The sequence below is a fragment of the Musca vetustissima genome, unplaced genomic scaffold, assembly GCF_032173495.1.
Source record: "Musca vetustissima isolate MV318-11 ecotype Yass unplaced genomic scaffold, APGP_CSIRO_Mvet_v1 utg166267, whole genome shotgun sequence".
NCBI lineage: Eukaryota > Metazoa > Arthropoda > Insecta > Diptera > Muscidae > Musca > Musca vetustissima.
Window position 1 is genome coordinate 1 of NW_026878403.1, and position 23,625 is coordinate 23,625.

At 35.0% G+C, this 23,625-nt stretch overlaps 4 protein-coding genes across 4 annotated transcripts; all 4 read right to left on the reverse strand.

The window, feature by feature from the left end:
- Window positions 1-4,620: 4,620 nt before the first annotated feature.
- LOC133323164 (heparan sulfate 2-O-sulfotransferase pipe-like) lies at window positions 4,621-7,657 on the reverse strand. The gene is made up of 4 exons (XM_061532119.1): window positions 7,619-7,657; window positions 5,151-5,710; window positions 4,925-5,079; window positions 4,621-4,856 (listed from the first exon to the last, which is right to left on the reverse strand). The coding sequence occupies exons 1-4, from the start codon at window positions 7,655-7,657 to the stop codon at window positions 4,621-4,623; spliced, it is 990 nt and encodes a 329-aa protein (XP_061388103.1).
- Window positions 7,658-8,936: 1,279 nt separating this feature from the next.
- LOC133323165 (heparan sulfate 2-O-sulfotransferase pipe-like) lies at window positions 8,937-10,090 on the reverse strand. The gene is made up of 3 exons (XM_061532120.1): window positions 9,498-10,090; window positions 9,201-9,355; window positions 8,937-9,121 (listed from the first exon to the last, which is right to left on the reverse strand). Exons 1-3 carry the CDS (start codon window positions 10,088-10,090, stop codon window positions 8,937-8,939), a joined length of 933 nt encoding a protein of 310 aa, XP_061388104.1.
- Window positions 10,091-16,406: 6,316 nt separating this feature from the next.
- Window positions 16,407-18,834, reverse strand: LOC133323166 (heparan sulfate 2-O-sulfotransferase pipe-like). Its single transcript, XM_061532121.1, has 2 exons — window positions 18,799-18,834; window positions 16,407-16,967 (listed from the first exon to the last, which is right to left on the reverse strand). The coding sequence occupies exons 1-2, from the start codon at window positions 18,832-18,834 to the stop codon at window positions 16,407-16,409; spliced, it is 597 nt and encodes a 198-aa protein (XP_061388105.1).
- Window positions 18,835-20,095: 1,261 nt separating this feature from the next.
- LOC133323167 (heparan sulfate 2-O-sulfotransferase pipe-like) lies at window positions 20,096-21,586 on the reverse strand (the record flags this gene model as incomplete). The annotated part of the gene is made up of 4 exons (XM_061532122.1): window positions 20,096-20,328; window positions 20,401-20,555; window positions 20,640-21,312; window positions 21,358-21,586. Coding segments are annotated over 4 exons (1,290 nt in total), but the record flags the coding sequence as incomplete, so codon positions are not given.
- Between the last annotated feature and the right edge of the window lie 2,039 nt (window positions 21,587-23,625).

Genomic DNA, 23,625 nt, shown 5'->3' on the forward strand with positions numbered 1-23,625 from the left:
GGCATTTTTGTAGGCTCCTCGTACATAATAATACCATGATATCACCCGCTCCACGGGGTCACGTACCATATTTATATAAATCGGTTTGGGTAAATCAAACTCTTCGAAATCTATCCAATTGACATGTTCAATATAAACGGAACCCTCATCTAATTCCGATACCGTTTCAGCCAATTTACGTTGTTCCCAAGGTTTAAGTTGACGTTTCGTCTTCTTACGTAAACCTTCACGTTCAATATAAATGCCATGGAATTTTTCCAATGAATTGAATAATTCCAAGAGAGATTCACTGCCAACTTTGGCTGCACGATTGAAAAATATCACATCGATATCAGCTTTACGGGTATTATTTAGAACGTGGGTATTTAGTTTGGCAAGCTGTGTTTTGTGTGGAGAGAAAAATCAGAAAAAAATCAACATTTTTTAAATTTGAAATATTCAAATGCGAAGCAAAAAAAAAAAAAAAAAAAAAAATAAGCTGAGAATTAGTATGGAATTTAGCAGAGAATGTAGTAGAGGTTCCAATCATTAAATACATGTCATGTAGAAATATAAAAAATTGGAAAAATAGAAATGAAGCCAAAAATTAAAGAAAAATAAATGCCTACGCCTTCAATAAGGAGGAAGAATTAGAAAAAAACTTGAACTTTCATGAAGAGCAAATTTCCTAATATGAAAACCCAACATTGGGCGCCAGCATATGTAAATTTTAAAATAATTTATTTCCTACGGAGAGAATACTTCCTATAGTTTTGGTTATTATTGCTTGAAGAGGGCCCTAATATACAAGATAGCTTAGAAATACTAATATAAGGTCTTCCGGGTATATAAGGTCTAAGCATTTTTAGAAAGCGGATTTTCTATAAGTCATCTTTAGTTATTATGAAGTATTTCGAGTCTTTTCCAATCAATGGTAAATTATCAGTTCTACTTTAACTGTTTCCTAAAAAGTTATAATTTTTTTTCTTATATCCTAAAAACTCCGAACGTTGGGCGCCAAAATGTGTAAAGTGTAAAATATATTGTCTACGACTATATGCATGCATTTGTTATCCGCTAATTTGTAGAGTACACCTTTTATAGTTCCTTTGGATACCAATAAAGTCATAGTGTGGCCATACATTTACATTTGCTCCACACTCTTTGCCTACATGTTATGACTCCCAAGGACCACTGATATCGAATCAAAAACTGTTTCCCAAACTTTGGATCAGATATCCAGATCTGCAATGACGAAGGTTGTGTCCAAAATTTAATTTACTATTCCATTTTTATAGTAACATGTGTCGGGATGTCTGTTTTTATGTAACAAACTATCCTGAGATCATTTCTTCTTTTGTTGGGCCTAAAAGTATGCACCACACCTCTATAAAATAAAGTTATCAATACTCTACATCCTCGTAGTCTTTGGGTGTTTTTACTCTGATCAAGAATACATAGATGAGAGTAAAAATTTATCAGGACTTTCGCCAGTTTTTTATCTAAGAAACTACCCTGAGATCAACTTTAATTTTGCGTAGCCTAAAAGAATGCATCAGACATTTGTTTTAGTTTTGAAATAAAATTTACTACTCCAGTCTTTAATTGCAAAACTAAGGAATAGAATTGTGACAATTTTTCCCATTCCATACTTCTAAAATAAGGTTATCGTCCCATTTTAGAAACTTTGACGGCCTTGGTCTAAAAGTATGCACCATACTTTTATAATTTTGTACTGTAGACAGAAGAGTACATTTTAATTTCTAAAATGTATTTTGAATCCTTGGATATTGTTTTTTTTATAATTTAGTTTTAATGGCGCCCAATATGTGGATACTGATATCTTCCTACATTTTCCCCCCTTGGACATGATCACCTCAATAATCATCAGAACACCCCAGTTTTGTGTTTTCCAAAAATTACTTACAAACAATCTTCGCTGTGCCCGCAAAAGAACAACGATTGCCGACGAAAATCCAATTTCGGTTCACGTATTTGCATTTGAATGAACGCACATTCTGCGTCACCACTTCGCACACACACATTGAAATCTTTTTTAAACCACTCCTCTGATCTCATTACAGCATTAGGAAATTTATTAAAAATCATTGCATTGCGATAAGATGAACGTATATAATAATACCAGGATATAACCCTTTCCACCGGATCTCTAACCATATTTATGTAAATAGGTTTGGGTAAATCGAACGTGGTAAAATTAATCCAATTAACATGGGAAATATAAACTGAACCATCAATCAAATCGGCAACACGTTGGACAATTTTTCTTTGTTCAGCTTGTGGCATGTTCATTAGGACACGCTGTCGTAGACCACGAAAATCTATATCAAAATGATTGAATTTTTTTAAGGTCATCAATAATTGGAGCAGAGATTCACTACCAACTTTGGTGGGGCGGTTGAAGAATAAAACTTCAATGTCGGCTTTGGGAGTATTGTTCAGTTTAGCCGCGGAGAGGTTTGAAAGCTATGCGGGGGAAATGTAGAAATTGTTGATAATTTTGGATCTTTAATTTTATGGAGGGAAAGGTGTGAATTATTGGTAATTTCGAGAAGGGTTCCATGCTTATCAGGGGTAACATTCGTTAGTCAAAAATGGTACTACTTTTAAGGAGAAATTGGAACTAGGGGGGGGGTCTTTAAATTTATGGGGGGAAAAGTGTGAATTATTGGTAATTGCCGATCCGTAGTGGAATTGCAGTGGTAAAATTCGTTAGTCCACAAATGGAACCACTTTTAAGGAAAGGTGTGATTTGGTAATTTCTGATCTTTAATTGCATACGGGTACACGATGTTCGTTAGTTCAAAAATGGTACTACCTTTAAGCAGAAATTGTAACTACTTGGAAAAGTAGCGGTGCATCAAATGTAGTTTGGGATACTTTTTTGGGTGAAGTTGGTTGGACACAGAGAGGGGTAGGAAGTTGTATTCGAAAACTTTCGCTAATTTTGTATTAAAATATTTTTTTAAATATCTATTGCTCCCATCAGAATATTCCCTAGATCAACATGGTAAGCCTTGAGTATTCACCAAGTCTTTGTTATAGTTTAGATATTAGATATGTATTTCAAATATACTCAGAAAAATTCTTAATTTAGATACATTTTAAATTTGGCTATCCTAAAAGTATGCACCATACCTTTGTTATAGTTTTGAAATTTATTTTACAACTCAAATTTCATGCACTTTCAAAGTATGTAGGATTACAGAGTAGACCTACAGGAGTACCTTCTACTTCATATATAAGTCCTGAGACTGAACCCAGAAAACTGCTTAAATTATATAAATTTTTACTTTGGTGAGCCTAAAAGTATGCACCAAGCCTTTATTATAATTTTGACATTTATTTCAATACTGAAACCTACAACTTAAAGAGCGTTTCAAAGAGTATGACAAATTTTGTAATTGTGTATTTATACATATCCACCGGCTTGCCCTTCAGAGCACTAGAAAGCAATTTGCACACGGCCAACAAAACAGAAAAACTGCGAGCAAAAAATCCAATTCGACCGAACTTGTGACGGTCTTGGATCATGCCCATAATTCATGTAATATATTTTTATCATGTGAAATATGTTTTGGGACTTCCAATATGTATTATTTTGCGACTGAAATCTTAAACACAGAAAAAATACTTAATTCAGGTGCATTTTTAATTAACTAGGCCTAAAAGTATGCATCAAGCCTGTGTATATACACTACACCAGCCTTCAACGTACTACGCCGAGTAAGAGTATTATGTCATTATATTTCAATAAATGCAACAAATGCGACATTTCAAGTACATTTGATTAGTCAGGCTCTCTATTACATTTGACGACCCTGAAAGTATGCATCATGTCAAGAGAATTCCATTTGTCTGTGGAACTGTGGCCGCCTGGGGAGCTTCGCGGGGGTTGTGGTTTCGCCCCTCACCAAGGGGGAGAGTATGCCTTCTGTATGCTCTCCGATTGGTACAGCATTTCGGTGCTGGTGCGCAGGTGGGCGCATATCCGCCTGTGGCTCAGCCACTGCGAGGTAGGCCTATGGGCAGGTACTCGCACTGTAGAACTATGACGCTGTGAATGTAGTTTTCAACTCATAATAAAAATTATTAATTGGGTTAATTTTAATTTTGGTTGGACTAAAATTATGTACCCTGGCTGCCATAATTTTGTGTAAATTAACAGATTTGAATTATTAAATCAGTTTCATATTACTTTTTTGAGCCTGGAAATTTAATTTATTAGTCAACGCTTTTTACTCCACTAGCTTTAAGTTAACACTTTTAAAAAGAGATCATTTTTAATTGCGATACATTTTTTTCGATTATATGTCAGGTTGCTTAATAATTTGTATGATCCTTAAAGTAGGCACCAAACTTTTGTAATAATTTGAATTTGTAATAATAATTAGGAGAAATTGAATGAACAAAAACCTTAAAGAAAGAAATATTTAAAGTTAATTTAATTTTAAGAAATACAATTTCTCAGATGAAATATATGTTTTCAAAATTTGAGTTTATAAATATTAAATTTTATGGCTTTCCATTATAAAATTAAATCAAACATATTGTGTTTAAAAAAGTGTATATTTTATTGAAAAAAATATTTTTCTTAATGTCGAAAACTACATGCCAAACCTAATTTAATCTCAATAAGGCCTTATTGAGGAATGTCAATTTCTTTTCATTTTCCTTTTCTTCGATATCACGCAATTCCTTTTGTTTCAAGGCAAAATACTGTTTGTGTAGGCGTTGGCGGCAAAATTGATAGAATTCAATTTCTCGAGTAAAATTACGGCGGACCATATTCTTAATTTCTTCACTAATATGCGGTTTCATGGGATTACTGTTTTTGTGGTCATTGGCCAAGTCCACTGTGGAAAACGAATTGGAGGGAAAATTAATAATTTGATTTGGAAATATTGTTCGATGGTGGACTTACTATAATACATTTTCGAGGCCCCCTTAAAATAACGTGGTATATAATTTTCCAAGACCGTTAGAGTAACATTGGTATCCTCCCAGGTGCCGACCACAGCATATTCTTGCTCCACATTACGTTTGGCAATTTCCAAGGGTAAACGTGTATTGAAGGGCCTTAAAATGTTTGGATTTTTTCGAATTAAAAAAATTCTGAATTTTTGGGAGAACAATTCTCTTCAACTTACATGCATTTATGCTCATTATGACCGCAGAAAAACAATGTTTGCCTTCTATGATCACCGGCCCTCTCAAATTCAGATCCTTCAATGTAGGTGCACGCCTTATCCTTGCTCAATACACACTGATCAAATTCGGTATTTGCCCATTTTGGATTTGGCATGGGACGATTACTTTGACGCCTTTTCGGTACAAAAATCCATGGTGAACGTACATAATAATACCAGCTAATAACACGCTCTACCGGATCTCGAACCATATTCATATAAATGGGACGTTCCGCATCATAATCGGTAAAATTTATATAATTCACATGACTAACAAACACCGTGCTCTCGTCTAAATTATTGATATTATCAATTTGATTTTCGATGTCATCCTCTTCGAGTACGGTGCGTATACCGCCCTGTTGTGGATCAACTTCAACATCGAATTCATGTAGTTTACCCAATTTTTTCAAGAGATTTATCATTTGTACACTGCCCGTTTTGGGCACCCGATTAAAGAACAAAATATCCGTTTGAGCTTTTTTGGTATTATTCAATGCATCGGCATTTAGGTTAAACAGCTGGGTGGGGAGAATCGGAGAGAAAGAAAGAGAGGGAATATTGGAATTAATTTTCTGTTTCAAGTAGATTCAATGTGGGAAAGCCCAAAATGGAATGGTCAGAGCAAGCTACAATTCTTAGTTAGTTAGAAAATAAAATGCAGTTTCAGAAAGAGGGGGAAATATTACACCATTCCGAGAATTATTGAAGAAGATGAAACCAGCGGTTAAGGCAATAACATTGGCGATGCATTTATGAGGTACCAAAATATAGTGGGACAGAAAATACCGTTACAACAAAGATTCTTATCTATAAGCAATGCATGCATACTTTTAGGTGCAAAAAAACAATCAGCTGTTTTTGTAACTATAAGTTGCCTATTTTTTCTGGAGAGGGAGAAAGCTCTTAGCCGGATAATGATATATTTTGAGGTAAAAGTAGGATATAATTAAAAATGAATCTGCATTGGACAATAAATCGCAAATTTCCTAACAGATTAAAATTTAAAATCCCTTTCATATCATGTTTCAAGTCATGTTAGGTGCGATTGTCATGAAAGCAGGACTGACTCCAACCCAAAGAATTTCGTTAATAAAAAACTTATAACGTAAATTTATTTATACGAATTAGATTTAGAATGACATGCATTTATTGATCGGCGATTTACGAAATGTGGATATATGCTCTTGTAAACCAAATTGGCCAATCTCTATTTCACTAAGTAACCCATCAAGTTTGCTATATCGTAAAAACATCCGTACAAATCCCCAGGTACTTGACAGGCGAAGGTTACTCTGATACAGCCAGTAAACCTTGTGGTTGTATTATCGGGGACCAAACAAAAAGTAGGGAGTCCAAATAACCTTGTACCTGCCGGATGTCATTTAGCAGCCCACAAGTAAACGTCATCTGGCGACAGTTAGTTAGATGTTGTGTCTAGGGATAAGTATATCAGTTAACTTCTGATCTTTGAGGAAATCGCAAAGTCGACTTTTCAAAATCCAATTTTGATTTTTTTTTATAAATACATGGTTTATTATACCAAAGCCCAAATTGCTCAAAAATTACACATTCCAGAACTTTATTTTATCTGTTGAGAGGGATTTATATAAAAACTTTGTAAAAGTCGAAAATCGGTTTTTAACAAGTTTCAAAGGCAAAGGCAAAAATCCAAAAGTCTAATACACCCCCAAACCATTTGCGAACTATAAAGTCGACTTTTAGACTTTTTGATTTTTGCCTCTGACCAAAAAGTCGATTTTCAGACTTTTCGATTTTTGCCTTTGACTAAAAAGTCGACTTTTCGATCTTCGATTTTGTCAAATTTGTTCAAAATCGATTTTCGAATTTTACTAACTTCTGCAAAATCGACTAAAAATTTGATTTTTTATATGAATTATTGTGAACAGATAAAGTAAAGTTCCGGAAAGTGTAATTTTTGGGCAATTTGAGCTTTGTGATAAAAAAACCAAGTATTTATGAAGAGAATCGAAAGTCGATCTTGAAAAGTCGACTTTACGATTTTCTCATAGATCAAAAGTCGATTTCGACTTTTAGACTTTTCAATACAAAAAGTCGATTAATCGATTAGTCGAAAGTCGATTTACTTATCACTATCCCCGCCATGCTTTACTGCTGATCGCAAATCTGTTATATCCATCTCTTTATTGGGTTTTCCGTTACCATTCCATCAGAAGAGAATATATTAAATTTAGACTTGTCAGTAAATATGACATCATTACAGAAATCTGTTGGATGTTTTAGGTACTCATTGATAAATGGTAGTCTTCTACGTCTGTTGCGATCATTTATGAATGGTTTGATAATCTTGACTACGAAGACTTCATCGGACTGTGGACGCACTAACTTCCTTTTTAAAATATATTTTCAGCTAATTTCGGAGCAGAAATCCTTGAATTTGGTTTTACTTTTCCAATTATCCAACGTTCGTCGGAAGGACTCAACATTTTTATCAGAGTATTTGCTTATTTTATTTGATATCCGATTTCAAAGAATTTCAAACAAAATTCTGAATATCATTCAATATAATTTTCTATTTGTTTCTTAGCTTACTGAAGACCTAAGAGGCTGATCTTATCAAGGGTTTTCACAAAGAACTCTTGAGAAATTCTTATAGAATATCAACCAATTTTTGGTAAAAAGTCAAAAGATCCTTCAATATATTTTTCTATTTGCTTCATCCTTATATTAGATTCCCTGTAAGTCTACTACACAATTTTCCCTGTTGGTCCGCTGTAGTTTATTCTAGGTAAGAGGGCTGCCATCTATCGTTGCCTAGAAGCAACAAATAGTTGAATTTGGCCCGGTTGTTTGTTAGGCATTGTTTAGTCTTCTTTTAGAAGACCAATAAATCTTCGTATAGATGTATGGGAACAAGGATTTTGAAGAAAGATATATCCCTTGCTTGATTTGAATAAAATTTAAATATCCTTAAATCATTGTCATTTCAAATATCGTAATTCGGAAGTTGAAGTATCAGGATGAAATATGAACATAGTTTTCCGCGGTGCAATTACTGTACATTGTTCTGATGGCAGTGATGTCGGTTCTGGATAACAATAGAAAGAATATATGAATGGCTTTGTGAAACCCGCTGAGGATTTAGTAGAGGATACTCAGTTGGAGTAGACAAATACATATAGGTATCGGAAGTTACAGTGTTTGCTGAATTAATTGAGTTAACCGCTGAAGACAACTTAGGCTCAGTCGAACGAATATCAGAAGACGAAATCTATGGGATTGTAGATGGAACTGAGGTAGTTGCCGGAGAATATAGAACAATTAAATTTTATGTATACTAGACTGAATTTATAGTTAAAAGCAATTTGTGTTATCATATGTTCATATTATATAGAAACACACTATGTGTGGTGCATACTTTTAGGCATGTGTTGTCACAAATACTTATATTATAAAAAAAAACACGTCATATGCTTATGATTATTTTTATTTTATTAAAATTGTTTGTTCTTAATATCTAAAGCCTCTGAAAAAAAATCTAAAGAAAATAATGCAGAACCGAACACAATATCCATAATAGTGAAATATTAAAAAAATATATTGTGTATACAAATGTTCTGCATCTAATTTTCGGTTTGGTGTAGTTCTCATTGGGTTATTAAAATTTTGTGGAATGGAACATATTCCATTCTCCACGTTTTATATATTAAAACTTATAATTATTTGTAGTTTTGTTGTTTGTTTTTTTTCTTTTAATTTATCCATTCAATTAAATTTCTCCATAAGTTCTTCCTTCTTAATGGCAATATATTGTTTGTATAAACGTTGCTTGCAGAAATTATACAATTCAATTTCATGGGCAAATTGTATTTTCAATTTGGCCTCAACCTCGGGTTCCAACTCGGTATTATGGGGTGTTGCATTTTTCTTGAATTTACCACTTTTATCACCTGGAAAATATATTACAGTGTGTCAGAGAGAATACGACAAATAAGGTTATATAACCGATGACTTATTGTAATTACTTACTATAATACATTTCAGTGGCGCCACGGAAAAATCGCGGTATATAATGTTCCAATACGGTCAGGGTAATATTTGTATCTTCCCAGGAACCTACAACAGCATATTCACGTTCTATATTTTGTTTGGCCATTTGTGTGGCAGTTGGTGAATTAAAGTTCCTGGAATTTTTTGAATATTTTTTTCTTTAAAATTTTTTCAATTCACAATTTTCAAATAAATATAGAAACAGATCTTTTTTCGGTTTGAGGAAGTGGTCAATTTCTAAGTATTTTTCCCCTTAAAAATATTTGTTTTTCTTACTTGCAATCCGGATGACTTCCACACAAACGCAATGCTAAACGCCGCCAATCGGCATTATAGTCGTTATGCGGCTCAAATATACATTCCGGTATCTTGGCCTGTTTAACACAATCATTAAATGTGGTATCGAACCATTCTCTAGTTTCCATTTTACGATTACGATGTTTGACATAATAACCAAATACAGTTGGATGTCTGACATAATAATAGGCACTGATCACCTTTTGTATCGGATGGCGTATCATATTTACATAGATAGGTTTTGGCAAATCATGTTTGGTAAAATTTATCCAATTGATGTGTTCGGCATAAGACATTGGCTCGGCCACCTCAGATATTTCTTCGGCTACATCGCGTTCTTCATCGTCTGTTAGTAGCTTTGGACTGACTATATGCTCCTGATTGTGATAGGGTGTGAAATTATTCACGACAGACAACTGTCGTAGCAGTGTCATCAAAGATTGGGAGCCAACTTTTTCGATGCGATTGAAAAAGAGACATTCCTGTCCAGCTTTTCCCGTATTATTTAAGCTCTTTGGATCAAGGTTGTATAACTTGGGGGGAGGGGTTGAGGGAAACAAATAAAATGCCATTAGGCTCGAATAAGATTTGAAAATCGATTTAATGAATGAGATACTTCATTCCATTTGAAAGCTTTAAGCTTTGCAAGCTTTTTGCCTTTGAAATCAATATTTTTGAAGCGTTTTTTATACAAAAAGAAACACTTTTATTGTGTATAAAGCTTAAGAATTATTAGGAAAAGCTTGAAGATTAAGAACGAGGTAAGAGCAGAAAAATTTAGAAATAAACACTATAAGTTTTAAACTTTAAACTCTAAAAAGCTTTTATGAAAAAGCTTAGTTTGTACTATGTGATGGGGCTGACATCTGTCGTTGCCTAGAAACAACGCATCCTTGACCTTATGCAGTGGTTGGTGTCCCTGATTATGTAGAGTTACCGTTTTCCTCTGGGTTGCGCGATCCTCTGGCATTCATATTTTGTGATATCATCATGTGTTCATGCCGATGTTAGTTATTAATATATCAGAAGGCTTCGGATGTATTTCATCTGGAGTGGGTTTTAAGTTTCGTTTTACAAAAAATCGAAAACCACTTTGTACGAATTTTTTCTCCTATGCTTTATTTGTCCAAGGTAATAAGGCTGTCATCTATCGTTGCCTAGAAACAAAGTGGTGTATTTCGTGCAAAATTGAAAATTTCAAACTCTAAAAAATGTTTATGAAAAAAGCATAGTCTGTACTATGTGATGGGGTTGCCATCTATCGTTGCCTGGAAACAATTCCTCCTTTTGCTATGTGCAGTGATTGGTGTCCCTGCTTATATAGTGTTGCTGTTTCCTCTGGGTAGCGCTATCTTCTGGCCAATGTTGGTTATTATAAAGTCAGAAAGTTTAAGATGCATTTCATCGGTGGGGGATTTAAGCTTATTTTTTACAAAGAATCGAAAACCACTTTAAAAGATTGTTTCTTCCTGCGCTGTAGTTGCCTGAGATGATGGGTCTGTCATCTATCATTGCCTGGAAACAACGCCTCCTTGAATTTTGTTTAGTTTTTGGGGTCCTTGCGTATTTAATGTTGTCTTTCCCTTGGGTGGCGCTATCTTCCTATTATGATATTATTCCAACCAAATAGACAATTGGTCTGATGTTGTCTGTTCTAGCTGATGGTGCTGCCATTTATCGTTGCATAGAAATAACGCATCCTTATGTTTTGAACCGTGGTTGATGTTCACGCTTATTTAGTGTTTTCGTTTTCCGCTCGTTGACGCCTGCCAATCCTATTATGATTCTATTTCAGCTAAGTGGATGATTGGTCTGCTGTAGTCTCTTCTAGGTGTTGGGGCTGCTATCAAACTTTTCGTAGAAACAATGTCTCCGAGTTGTGTGCAGTGGTTGGGATCCTTGCTTATTTAGTGTTTTCATTTGCCACTCGGTGGCGCTGTCCCTTGTCATTGCTATTTGTTATCCTCATACTTCTCTTAACCTAATTGACCATCTTCCCCCCTCAAAAATTTTCCCTCTCCATATTAATTATTTAAAATAATGAGTTTTTCTTACTTGCATTCCCGATGATTACCACAAAAATACATGGCAAAATGACGCCAATCCTGATTGTATTTAGTTTCACGATCAAATCGACAATCCGGTAACTTGCCCTCTTTAACACAATCATTAAAACTTGTATCGAAATATTCTTTAGGTTCCAATTTGCGGCTACCGCGTAACAAATAATAACTGTATACGGCCGGATGGCGTAGATAATAATAGGCACTCATCACTTTCTTAATGGGATGCCGAACCATGTTGATATAGATCGGTTTTGGCAGATCGTACTTTTCAAAATTAATCCAATTAATGTGTTCGACATATGACATGGCACCTGAAATTTCGGTAATTTCTTCAGCCAAAGCTTCCTCTTCGTCGGGTGGATACACAATACGAACGGTGGCATTTACTTTGTTAACATAGGCGGTGAAGTTATTTTTTAAGGATAGTTGGGCGATTAGGGTCATCAGAGATTGGGAGCCGACTTTTTGTAAGCGATTAAAAATTAATTTTTCCGTTTCTGCCGTTACGGTGTTGTTCAAATGGGCGGGTTTAATGGTGTACAGCTTTGGGGAGAAGGAAAAAAAGTTGGGAGAACGCATTTTAAGAGCTGCCAAAGAAAGCCTTTTTCGCCTTACAAGCTTTTCACCAAAAGCTTTTGTTATGATCTCATTTTGACCGATTCCATCGCAGCAAACTTTAAAAAGCTTTAATAAGCCGTACTCAAGAGCTTTGTTCCAAAAGCTTTTTTATGGCCGATTCCATCGCAGCAAATGTTACTTAGCATTATTCAAGAGATTTGTACCAAAAGCTTTTTTATGGTTGCATTGTGGCCGATTCCATCGCAGCAAATGTTAAAAAGCTTTAATTAGTATTAATTCAAATGGAAATAGGAAAACAAAAATTTTGCTAAATTCGCTATCCCTCGAAGCCTTGAAAAGCTTTAAATTCTTCAAATAAAACTATGATTTTAACCTCTCTGTAATTTAGAAATAATGGATCTTAGCCCCTTGTAATAATTCTATTGTACGAAAAAGATCTGTTTCTATATAATAAACAAGAAAGCTTCTCAAAAATTTTAAAAGCTCCTTCATCATACCTGCACACCGGCGCATTTCCACAAAAATGCAATGCCATGCGCCGCCAATCTTTATTAAATTCCATTTTCGAATCGAAACGGCATTCCAGAAGTTTTCCTTTTGCCACACAATCATTAAACGTTGTATCAAAATAGGGTTTTTGTGGTACATTATTCTTTTTTACATCCATAATATGATTCATATATACATATGGATTACGTTTCTCATAGTACGCACTCATCACCTTTTGTATGGGATGTCTTATTAAACTAATATAAATTGGTTTGGGCAAATCATACTCCGTCATATTTATCCAATTTCTATGTTTGGAATATGAAAAAAATCCCTCCAATTCGAAAAATTCATCTAGAAAATCATCTTGTTCTTCACGATCGAAATCGTAATCTGTATCGGGTGGATGATCATCAGTATGAGCTGCGAAATCGTTGCGTTTGGATAGATCATCTAATAGCTTTACTAGGGTGGTACTACCGGTTCGTGGAACTTGTGTAAAGAGTATTACATCACGTTCTGCTTTATGGGTAACATTTAGATCCATGGATCTCAGTTGTTCGTACTAACGGAAAGTGATATAAAATTCATTAAAAAATCATTAAATTTAAAATACTAAAGTTCCCCAGCAAAGCTTTTTTGTGGCATTTCAAGCTTGCAGGCATTCAAAAGTTTTAGCTCCAAATCAGAAATAGCTATTAACAAAGCTTTTTTAGAAAGTTTTATTTATAGAGATTGTTTTATGATAAGAAGAGCCAGAGAGTAAATCTTTAAATTATTTTTAGAAGAAAAAGAATTTTCAGTTTAAAAATGTGCACCGATGCGTCTCGGTTTCGAATTCCAGCAGAGGAGAAAATTTCTATTTCATATATAATAAACTAAAGGGAGCGTTGTTTTTAGGTAACGATAGATGGCAGACCCATCATCGAGAACAAGCCACATCAGATCAATCATCTACTTAGCTGCATTGTGGACTACAAACCGATGAATCCCGGGTTCCAAGGTCTTTAAAAGTGGGTTTCGAATATTTATAAAAAGAGGGTTACATAACCCTCCAAATGAAATACATCCGAAGTTCCCTTGAGAGTTTAATAACAAACCTCGGCATCAACATATGAGGATAGTACACGATATGAATGGCAGCAGAAAGCGCCATCCAGTGGAAAACAGCCACATTAAATAAGCAAGAACCCTAACCGCTGCTCTCTATAGGCATGACAGGACATAGCGCCACCCTATGCCCTATGCTCCCAAGAGAGGTCACAGGAGAAAAAATGGAGAAAGCATTGTGACTTTTACAGAGAACAATTTTAAAGGTACAAAAGTAAACACAAGAAGACTAAGTGTGTGTCTTGGGTCAATCGAAGGAGTAAACGAAGCGGACAGATTTCGCAGAGTAATATCTAAAGATCCGAAATCTATAGCGAAGCGATGGGACGTGGACAAACTCCGCCAGAGAAACTCTTGATCACTCTTGTATGGTCCATATCGACGAAGTGTGGTGTGCACATCGGCATATGGTTCGAACCAAGGAAGAGGAGAAGCTGATAGAGAACACTATAAGCTACTCAAAGGACTTGTCTGCTTTTATTGTACATACCAAGTCTATGGAAAGAGGTAACGGTGGCTACGCTACCTAAGGACTATATACCTTTCTTCCGTTCTACTAAAGGCTTTAGAAAGGTTACTAGACTCCAAAATTAGGAATACTATCAACCCCAATAAATCTCAGCATACATACATCAAAGGCAAATCAGTGCATACTGCCTTACATGAGGTGGTCGGACATATCGAGAATAATATGGACACCTCCGGTTACACATTGACTGCGTTCCGCGACATTGAAGGAGCCTTCAACAATTTGAAACTGGAAGCTATCCATTCTGCTCTCGATAATTCAGGTATCACCACCCTCCTGACGGACTGGATTGATAGAAGGCTGAAAGCAGAATTATCAACTTGTCTATTGGAGAGAATTTCGTGAGGAAATCTGTCAACAGAGGCAGACCACAGGGAGGAGAACTATCTTCTCTACTATGGCTTCTGGTGATAAATGAGATACTGTTGAAATTTGATCACCTTATGATAAAGGTTGTAGCTTATACCGATGATGTAGTCTTATTAGTCGGTGGGAAATTTCTGCCGATTATTTCTGACATCCTTAAAACACTGTTGAATTGGGCACAACCCCATGGTCTTGGCGTAAACCGCACAGAAACAGAAATTAAAATCTTCACAAGGAAACGTAAGATCCCAAATTTCTGATTGTCATCCCTGGGTAGAGTTACTTTAGCTCTTTCTTCAGAAGCAAAATATTTGGTTACAGTCCTTGACCACATGCTAACGTGGAAAAGTAATGTCGAGGAACGCACTATGTAATATCTAATAGCACTCTACTTCTGCAAGAACTCTATAGGTAAGTGTCAAGCAAGGGGTCAACAGGCATACACTACTGGCTAATTGAGTACCGTACAGCGATTGGTGTCGATCCTCAATAGCGGAGCGCTAAGAAGCACACCACGGGCAGCCTTCAATGCAATCTTGAATCTCCAGCCATTGGATTTTCTGCTTAACTTCAAGGCTGCAAAATGTGCCCTGAGACTCCGGAAAACGGATGCCTTGAAATCGCTGAATTTGGACCACAATGCCAATTTGTGACTTTTTGGATAGAAGTACTCACATCAGTGACTATACTCCCTCTCATAACAACTTTAACGATATCAGAGTAGAATTTCCTAGTAGGGAATCCTGGGCAAGTGACTCGTTACCTCTGGCCGGTCTGTCGATATTTACAGTCGAAGATCTTTGCAGCGTTATCCAGGCAGAAATCCTGGCAATCACGAAAGCGGCTGAGATTGGTAAACACTTAATGTGTTTTCGGCAGTGACCGGTGGCTATATACTGGCATACTTCTAATGTAAAAAAATTATCAATATAGAACCATGTTTTAACATAGACCCTATATAAAGATCACACCCCATTTTCAGTATTTTAAAGGCTTCTGCCGAATCTCCCCACCCAAATGTATGTAATTAGTCATCTCAGGATCTAGAAGGCTGAGTAACAGTTTTAACTGTAGCAATATTTAGAGATATTTTGGAAAAAATTGAGTTTAATTAGGTTTCTTAAAAAAATATAATATTACAATATTAAGTAATTTTACATATTTTCTATTAAAGGTTGTAAATAATCGGATCGTAATGTTATTTTGCGGATAAACCTCTTCTCCATTAAATATTCCCCATTCTTCACAATGTCGCAATTAGTTCGCTAATAATTTCATTTATTTTATTAAATATTAAATACTTTTTTTAAATATTATCTAAAGCAAAATATTGTTTATACAGACGTTGTTTACAAAAATAATAAAATTCATATTCGCGAGTGAAATTTTTGCGTACAAGATTCTTAACCTCTTCACTGACTTTGGGTTTCCAGTTATTGCCATTGCGCTTGACATTCGCCAAATTATCTGAAAACAAAATTTTTGTCATTGCAAATAAATAAAACATCTAATTCTGCGGAAGACTTTACCATAATATAATTTGGTGGCACCACGGAAATATTTCGGTATATAGTTTTCCAAAACTTTCAGGGTGACATTAACATCTTCCCAGGAGCCAACCACAGCGAAATCATGTTCAACAATTTCTTTGGCTCTTTGCAGAGCGCCATATGAATTAAAAGGTCTAGAAAAACAAACAAGTTTTGTTCTCAATAAATACAAAAAGGCGTGAATAAAATAATATGCAACCTACTCGCAAACCGGATCATGACCACAAAAGAATAACGTTTGACGGATATGTAGAGCCTTTGTCTGCGTAAAACTTGCTCCCTGCTCATAAACACACTCGGGATCGGAATTCAATACACAATCATGATAATCTTTTTTATAGAATTTCGGTGGAAAAAATTTATTCGTAACACGATAATTTTGTACTGCACTCCATGGTGTACGACGATAATAGAACCAACTTATCACACGTTCCACTGGGTCACGCACCAAATTTATATAGATCGGTTGAGAGGTATCGTATTTACGAAAATTTATATAATTTACATGCATACTGTGGGAGTGACCTGGTCCCATTTCATAGAGGTCATCGACTAACTCGGCTTGTGAGACTTCGTTTAGGTGATAGTGTATAGGTTGGGAAAATGGCGCCCGACTAACACTGAAATTATTTACCTCACCCAGTTGACGTATTAATTCGATTAGTTGTTCACTGCCCACTTTGGGTACACGATTGAAGAGCAGGAAATCGAATTGTGAGAAACGTGTATTGTTTAGCAGTTTGGGATGAAGACGCTCCAGCTGTTTTGGGGGCAAAAAGAAACAAGGAGAAGAAGAAGGGTAAGGTAACGTAGTTTGTTACAAACTTCAATGGGTGTTCTACTAAAGCTCTTCCCAACTACGATTATGTGGATATAAAGCAATGCCTTCTACTGCAAAGCGTTTATATGATATTGTATGCGAAAAATGTGTGTTGCTGTGGAAAGAGGGTTCCGAAAATTTTGGAAATACAATTAGTTGGGAGAGGATTGGAGTGTCTTACGGAAAATACTACTTTTGTTTTTCAGGATGGGTGGGGAAATAAATACCCAAATTTGTGGAACTTGATATTAGTTGGGAGGGACTGTGAGCATGGAGGAGTTTAATAGATCTGAGCGTCTAAATTTGGGAAGTTCTTTCATATGATCGCTTTATTTATATTATTGCTTTGTAAAGTCAATAGATATATGTTTCTGTCTCATAAAAGTGCAGCAGATTTAAATAAAATTTAAATTTAATTCCAAATTTCTTGTTCTCATTTGGGCGCCAATTGTATTGGTAGGCTAATGCTGATATTATAAATTTATTCGAAATTTTTGATTCACTTTAGTTGTGATGATTATTTGGCATAAATATCGTTTGGTCGTCATATTTAAAATCGAAAACCTTGTGTTTGAGAGTATTCAATATACTCGGCATATGGATATCCGATACCTATAACGACGATAATAATACAGTAAGTCGATGGTGGTACTTTCTATTAAATTTATTCAATTCTGATGGCTCGGTGCATTCTATCGCTGGAATTGCAATTTAAGATATTTAAATTTCATATGAGGAGAAAAATGTTGGGCGCCATTCTCTAAACACCAGGGCTCCAGTAAATAATTAAAAATTGAAAATGTTAGGGACGAAAGAGACGAAGTTGAAGAAAATATTTTGAGCGGTAATATTGCAAAAAGCAGACCTAATATCTTTGGGCGCTATGCTCTATGTAATATTTGATCCCCATTATTTTAAATGGTGGTCAAGAAAAGATGGTAGTGAAAGAAGGATTGCATATTAAATTTAAAAACAGCTTTGCTTTGCACTTTTGAAGTCTAATTTTTTTATCACAGAAAATTTAATTGTTGTCTTTCAATACGATAGATTCAGTGTCAACAAAGAAATATGACATATATTCCCAAACTATTGTTTCATTGGACGCCTTTCTAAATAATGTGATCATTTTTCGAGGTTCGTAGAGAGAAACACCTGAAAAAATATGTTGTTCGCCAATAAAAAGATTCGTGACATTTATTTTTTGACTTTAATTTCAGCAGATGAAGAAAAACTGGAAGGACGAAATAAAGATTTAAACTCGTAGAAATTTAATTTGCTCTTAGAATAGTGGACCCCACAAAATTAAACCTATAACAATTTCAAAATTTGTTCTCAGTCTCTGATTTCATTGGCCGCCATTTGAAATTAATTTTAAAATTTTTTATAGTTATATTGAAATTTTAGAAAATTTTGATTTGGGAATGGGCAGAAATTGGCGGAAAATATTCCTAATTATTCCCTTGGGTCCCAGAAACTGAAGCTTCATTTAAATAGAAAGGAAATTAATTACTATGAAAATAATAGATTCAAAAACTATGTTGGGCGCCAATATAACCTTGAGACCCTATCACGATTCTCATAGAAGAAACAGAGATTTTTTGGGCGGCAACATAAAGTTGAAATTAATTCTCAGTCGCTGACATGAAAGGAAGCCATTTGAAATTAATTTAAATTTGACGATAATAATATTGAAATGTTAGAAATTTATGCTTCGTAAATGAAGAAATTGGAGGAAAATATTCCCATTTATTTCCTTGCGTTGTTACATTACCTGATGAAACAGGAAACAGAAAATTAAGCCTTCCATTTATATAGAAAGAAATAAAAATGTTGGGCGCCACTATAATTAAAGTATATTTTTGTTTACATTTAACACATCGGAATGTTGTTAAACCCTAGAAACTAATGTTACTTTTTATAAGCAGTTGGTGCTTATATTTTCTACATGAGGGTAAAAAAGTGAATCATGAATATGTCTGTCCCAAAAGCAGAGAAGTCAAGATGGTTCTTCTGACGAATTTCCTTGTGCAAAATTCAACCTTTTCAAAGGCGTTAGCCTTTTTGGACTTTGCACACCCTCCAGCCTCATGAGTCATCAAAATTATTAAGAATTAAAATTGTCAACTAGAAAAAATTGCACGTAGCCCGTCAATATTGCAGACACGTTTTGAACAAACTTCATAGATAATTATGAGCTTATAATATATTTTTAAACACTTTTTATAGTTACTTCTGTTCGGAGTATTAGGCTTTGACATCTTACTCAATTAGTCCTCGTTAATCATTCCATTCCTAAATAGATTATTGGTCTGCTGTAGTCTGTTCTATGTGAGTGAAATGCCACCTGGCGTTAACTAGAATCAATGCCTCCTAGAATTTTGTGGAGTGGTTGTGGTCTCCTAGGATTTTGTGGAGCGGTTGTGGTCCTTGCTTATTTTGTTACCCTCTTCTTTTTCTCATACTAAGTAATTTTTTGAGCACCACAAAACTATACGAGCTTGTTAAATTTAATAAAAGGGAAGGACTAGATAAACTAGGTGGACGAAAGTGCCGATCGTTCCTTGTGGTGAATAGTTAATTTGAACTAGTTTGCTTAGGAACGAAATTTAATAGCTGAATTTTGACTTAATATGTTCAATTAAAAAATAACAAATTCATTGTAAGGAAAATAAAAATTAATGTTGGGCGCCAATACAAAAAAAAGTAATGCATTTTTGGATATTGCTTTTTGGGAGGCACAGAGTAAATAAATATATAATAAATTAAATTCCATAGAGGATGTAATGTCATAGGAGATCAGTAATGCCAAGATAAAGGAATAATGGCCTCTGTATTAACATAAGAGTTTCTTTATAATGATTTCTATTTCAATACAAGAGCTACCGTAGTTGCAAGGTTTTCTATTGTAATAAAAGTTTCCACAGTTGTATTAAAAATTATTTCAATTTATTTAAAAAAATTCGAATTACATTGCATTTTATTTTTCTTCTAAGACTTATTAAATTCGTTACACAAAAGTAGAAATAACGTATACAATTATATCTTATGACTCTAGGTATATAAATTCATTACTCCTCTTCTTCCTCATTGTCATATTCGTCATCGGGTATTAGCATATAATCATCATTATCCAAAGATTTGCCATCACTGATGGCATTATATTGCAAATACAAACGCTGCTTACAGAATTCATAGAATTCAATTTCATGAGTCAAATTTTTACTCAAAATCATGCGGGTCTCTTCGCTAATGGGTCGTGTGACATTATTCCTATTGACACGAGAGAGACGGTCTTTGCCCTCTGCAAAAAAGAAAGTGGAGAAACGAACATATTTCACTTAGGAATTTTGAAAAAAAGTGTCTAAACTCTCACCATAATATAAAGTTTTGGCATTCCTAAAGAATCGCGGTATATAATGTTCCAAAACCGATAAGGTTATATTGGTATCTTCCCAGGTACCCACGACAGCATAATCTTCTTCGACAGTACGTTTGGCTTTTTGCATGGCAGCTTTGGAGTTGAAGGGCCTAAAACATTTTTATTTTTTGATATTTAAAAATTCATTCCAAATTTTTTTGATTTTTCAATTTTGTTCACACTCCAAAACTTACATGCACAATTTCTTATTTTGCCCGCAGAAGAACAATGTTTGGCGACGATGATCTCCAGCCGGGTTTTTAACCTGCATTTGATTGAATTGACAATGGATATTGCCCGTCTTGACACATGTATCCAAATCCATTTCCATAAATTCCTTGGGTGGCATTTTTGGCGCCCTGTCGCCCAATTTGGCTTTCAAATCGCGATAATACCATTCGGCACGTACATAATAATGCCATGAGCGGATGCGTTCAATGGGATCTCTAATCAAATTGATGTAAATCGGCCGAGGCATATGATGTTGCGTAAAATTGATATAGGCAATGTGCTGGCTATAGATGCGTGGTCGTGTTAGATTATAGATTTCATGGATCAATTCCTTTTGCTTGGGTGGTGGCAGCAAAATGGTCTCATGCGGCTTACCCACATCACGGGAGTGTACAAAATGATTGACCTTACCCAAGCGTTGCATTAATTCCATTAACGATTGGCTACCAACTTTGGGAACACGATTGAAAAAGACGACATCGACTTCGGCTTTTTTGGTATTATTTAAGGCATCAGCGGAATATAACTCATCATCGTCGTATTCATATTCATCATCATCAACCTCTTCTTTACGGCCATGTTTGCCATGAACATGATCGTCGTCATCATCTTCCTCATCCTCGTCATCGTACTCTTCTTCATCGCCATCATCATCATGATGTTTGTTGTGATGTTTCTTACCATGATGATGATCATCCTCATGGTGAGCCTTTCCACCTTTATGGCCATGCTTGCCATGTTTGGCATTACCATTCGTTTTTAATGGCAATTGCAATTCCAAACGTTTACTTTTGTTATGCTGACGATGATGATTGCGATGATTGTGCGGCCGATTATTTGTGACTTCGATTATTTGTGGATTATCAAGTTCATGTTCATCTAATTGACGATCAATGTGACGAGCTTGTCGCTGTTTTGAAAAACGAGTTGGGGATATAGTTTAAAATCAAAAATATCGGGTTTTCTCTTGTTTGTCTCTCTTACCAACGACCTTTCACCAAATGAGCATGTTGAACATATACGTGCATTGATTTACTCTCTTTCTCTCACTTTTACTCCCTTTTCCAAAACACAAACAGATGAAGAATGATGAACACAGAACTACATTGAATTGCTTTTTGGCATTTAATAATTAGTACAGAAATAAACACGAAATAACCACAAGACGAAGCGAAAAAGAAGAAGAGTAGTCGAGAAAAATAAATACTCTCACAAAAATGAGAGCTTTACAAAAAAATATGCTAAGCGTTTTTATATATATGTATTTTAATCGTTTAACAGAAATCAGCTGAAGTTACATTTTATAAGCAGATATTCATTTAATCATGAATATGTTATTTTGTCCCAAAAATATATATGCCATGTAACAAAAAGTTACAGAGTACCATGCTTACAGCTCAAAACATAATCGATAGCAGAGAAGTCAAGTTGGTTCTTCTGGCGAATTTAATTGTGTCAAATTCTATCTAATTTAACGGGTTTTTGGGCTTCGTCATCCTTCAGCAGAAATGTATAGTTCCAAAACGAACTAGTTCATTGAAACTATTCCCATAACGGAATGATAGGAACTACGTCTAGTGATTTAGTTCCTTTTTCAAGTCTCGTTCTTTTCACTGAACTCGTTTCTTTTTGTGACCTCGTTCCGTCATTCCCATATTCTTCATGTTCAAAATATATGAGCATATGCTCGTCAAGTTACTATTGTGTAAATAATAAAATCCTGTAGCTTCGGAATATTTTACTTAATAGAAATTAATTTCATTCAACTTGTTGTTTTACATTTTTCATCCCTCAACGAATCCACACGAAACTATGTAAACCCAAAACCAAACAAAAAGATGAAAGAGAGAGATTTAAAGAACAATAAAAAAATGGGTCGGAACTATATGGAGCAAAGGAACTAGTTCCTTTTTAAAACAGGAACAAGAAAGATCGACCCGCTCCGTGAACTAGATTGCCCAGCTCTATCCTCCAGCTCATGAGCCGTCAAAATTATAAAGAATAAAAATAAAATTACCAACTTTGCGAACTCAAAAGTAAATGCACGTCAATATTGGGGACACTTTTTGAATAAACTTCTTAGATAATTGCCATATAAGATATTATAAGATATTTATAAACACTTTGTTTTTATTTCTTCAGTTACTCGTTACTCATTCCATTGTTAAGTAAATGATTGGTCTACTGTAGCCAGGGATGCCACCTATCATTGCCTGGAGCAATGCCTCCTTAAATTTTTTCCATGGTTTGTGTCCTTGCATATTTAGTGTTGTCCTATTCTTCTGGGTGGCGAAATCGCAGTCTACAACAACGCCTCCTTGAATTTTGTGGAGTGCTTGTAGTCTTCGCTTATTTAGTGTTGTTATATTCCTCTGGGTGGCGCTATCTCCTGCCATTCCTATTTTGTGTTATCTTAATGTGTTGATTTTTATGCCGAGGTTGGTTATTAGAACACCCGTTGAAATAGTGAGCTAATATGTGCCGTGAGTTCATCCATACGAACTATAAAAAAAATGGATTGAGGCGTCGGGTTATTTGCACCTCCTCGAAAAAACCCACATTTTATAAAAAATCAATGTAAAAGAAAACCAAATTCCCCCCAATGTTGACGACCCCGCACACGTCTAAAGGACTACGAACTACTCTTGGAATGTGCGCACAGACCTAAGACATATTTTAAGAGCCTCCATTATATTGTAGGAGCTTGTTGTTTTTACAGAATATTATAAGCAGATCATAACGTTTTTATGAAAAGTTATTAGCTGAGCAATTAGCTTTATAGCAAACAATAACAGCTTATAATTTTCCTGACCTATATCGGCTGATAAAAAATGTATTTATAAAAAATATACAAGCTTTTAATTCTGTATGCAAATGATCAGCTGATTATATTTTCTTTCTGTATTTCAGCATTTTTTCATAAAAGATAAATGCTTATATTAACAATTG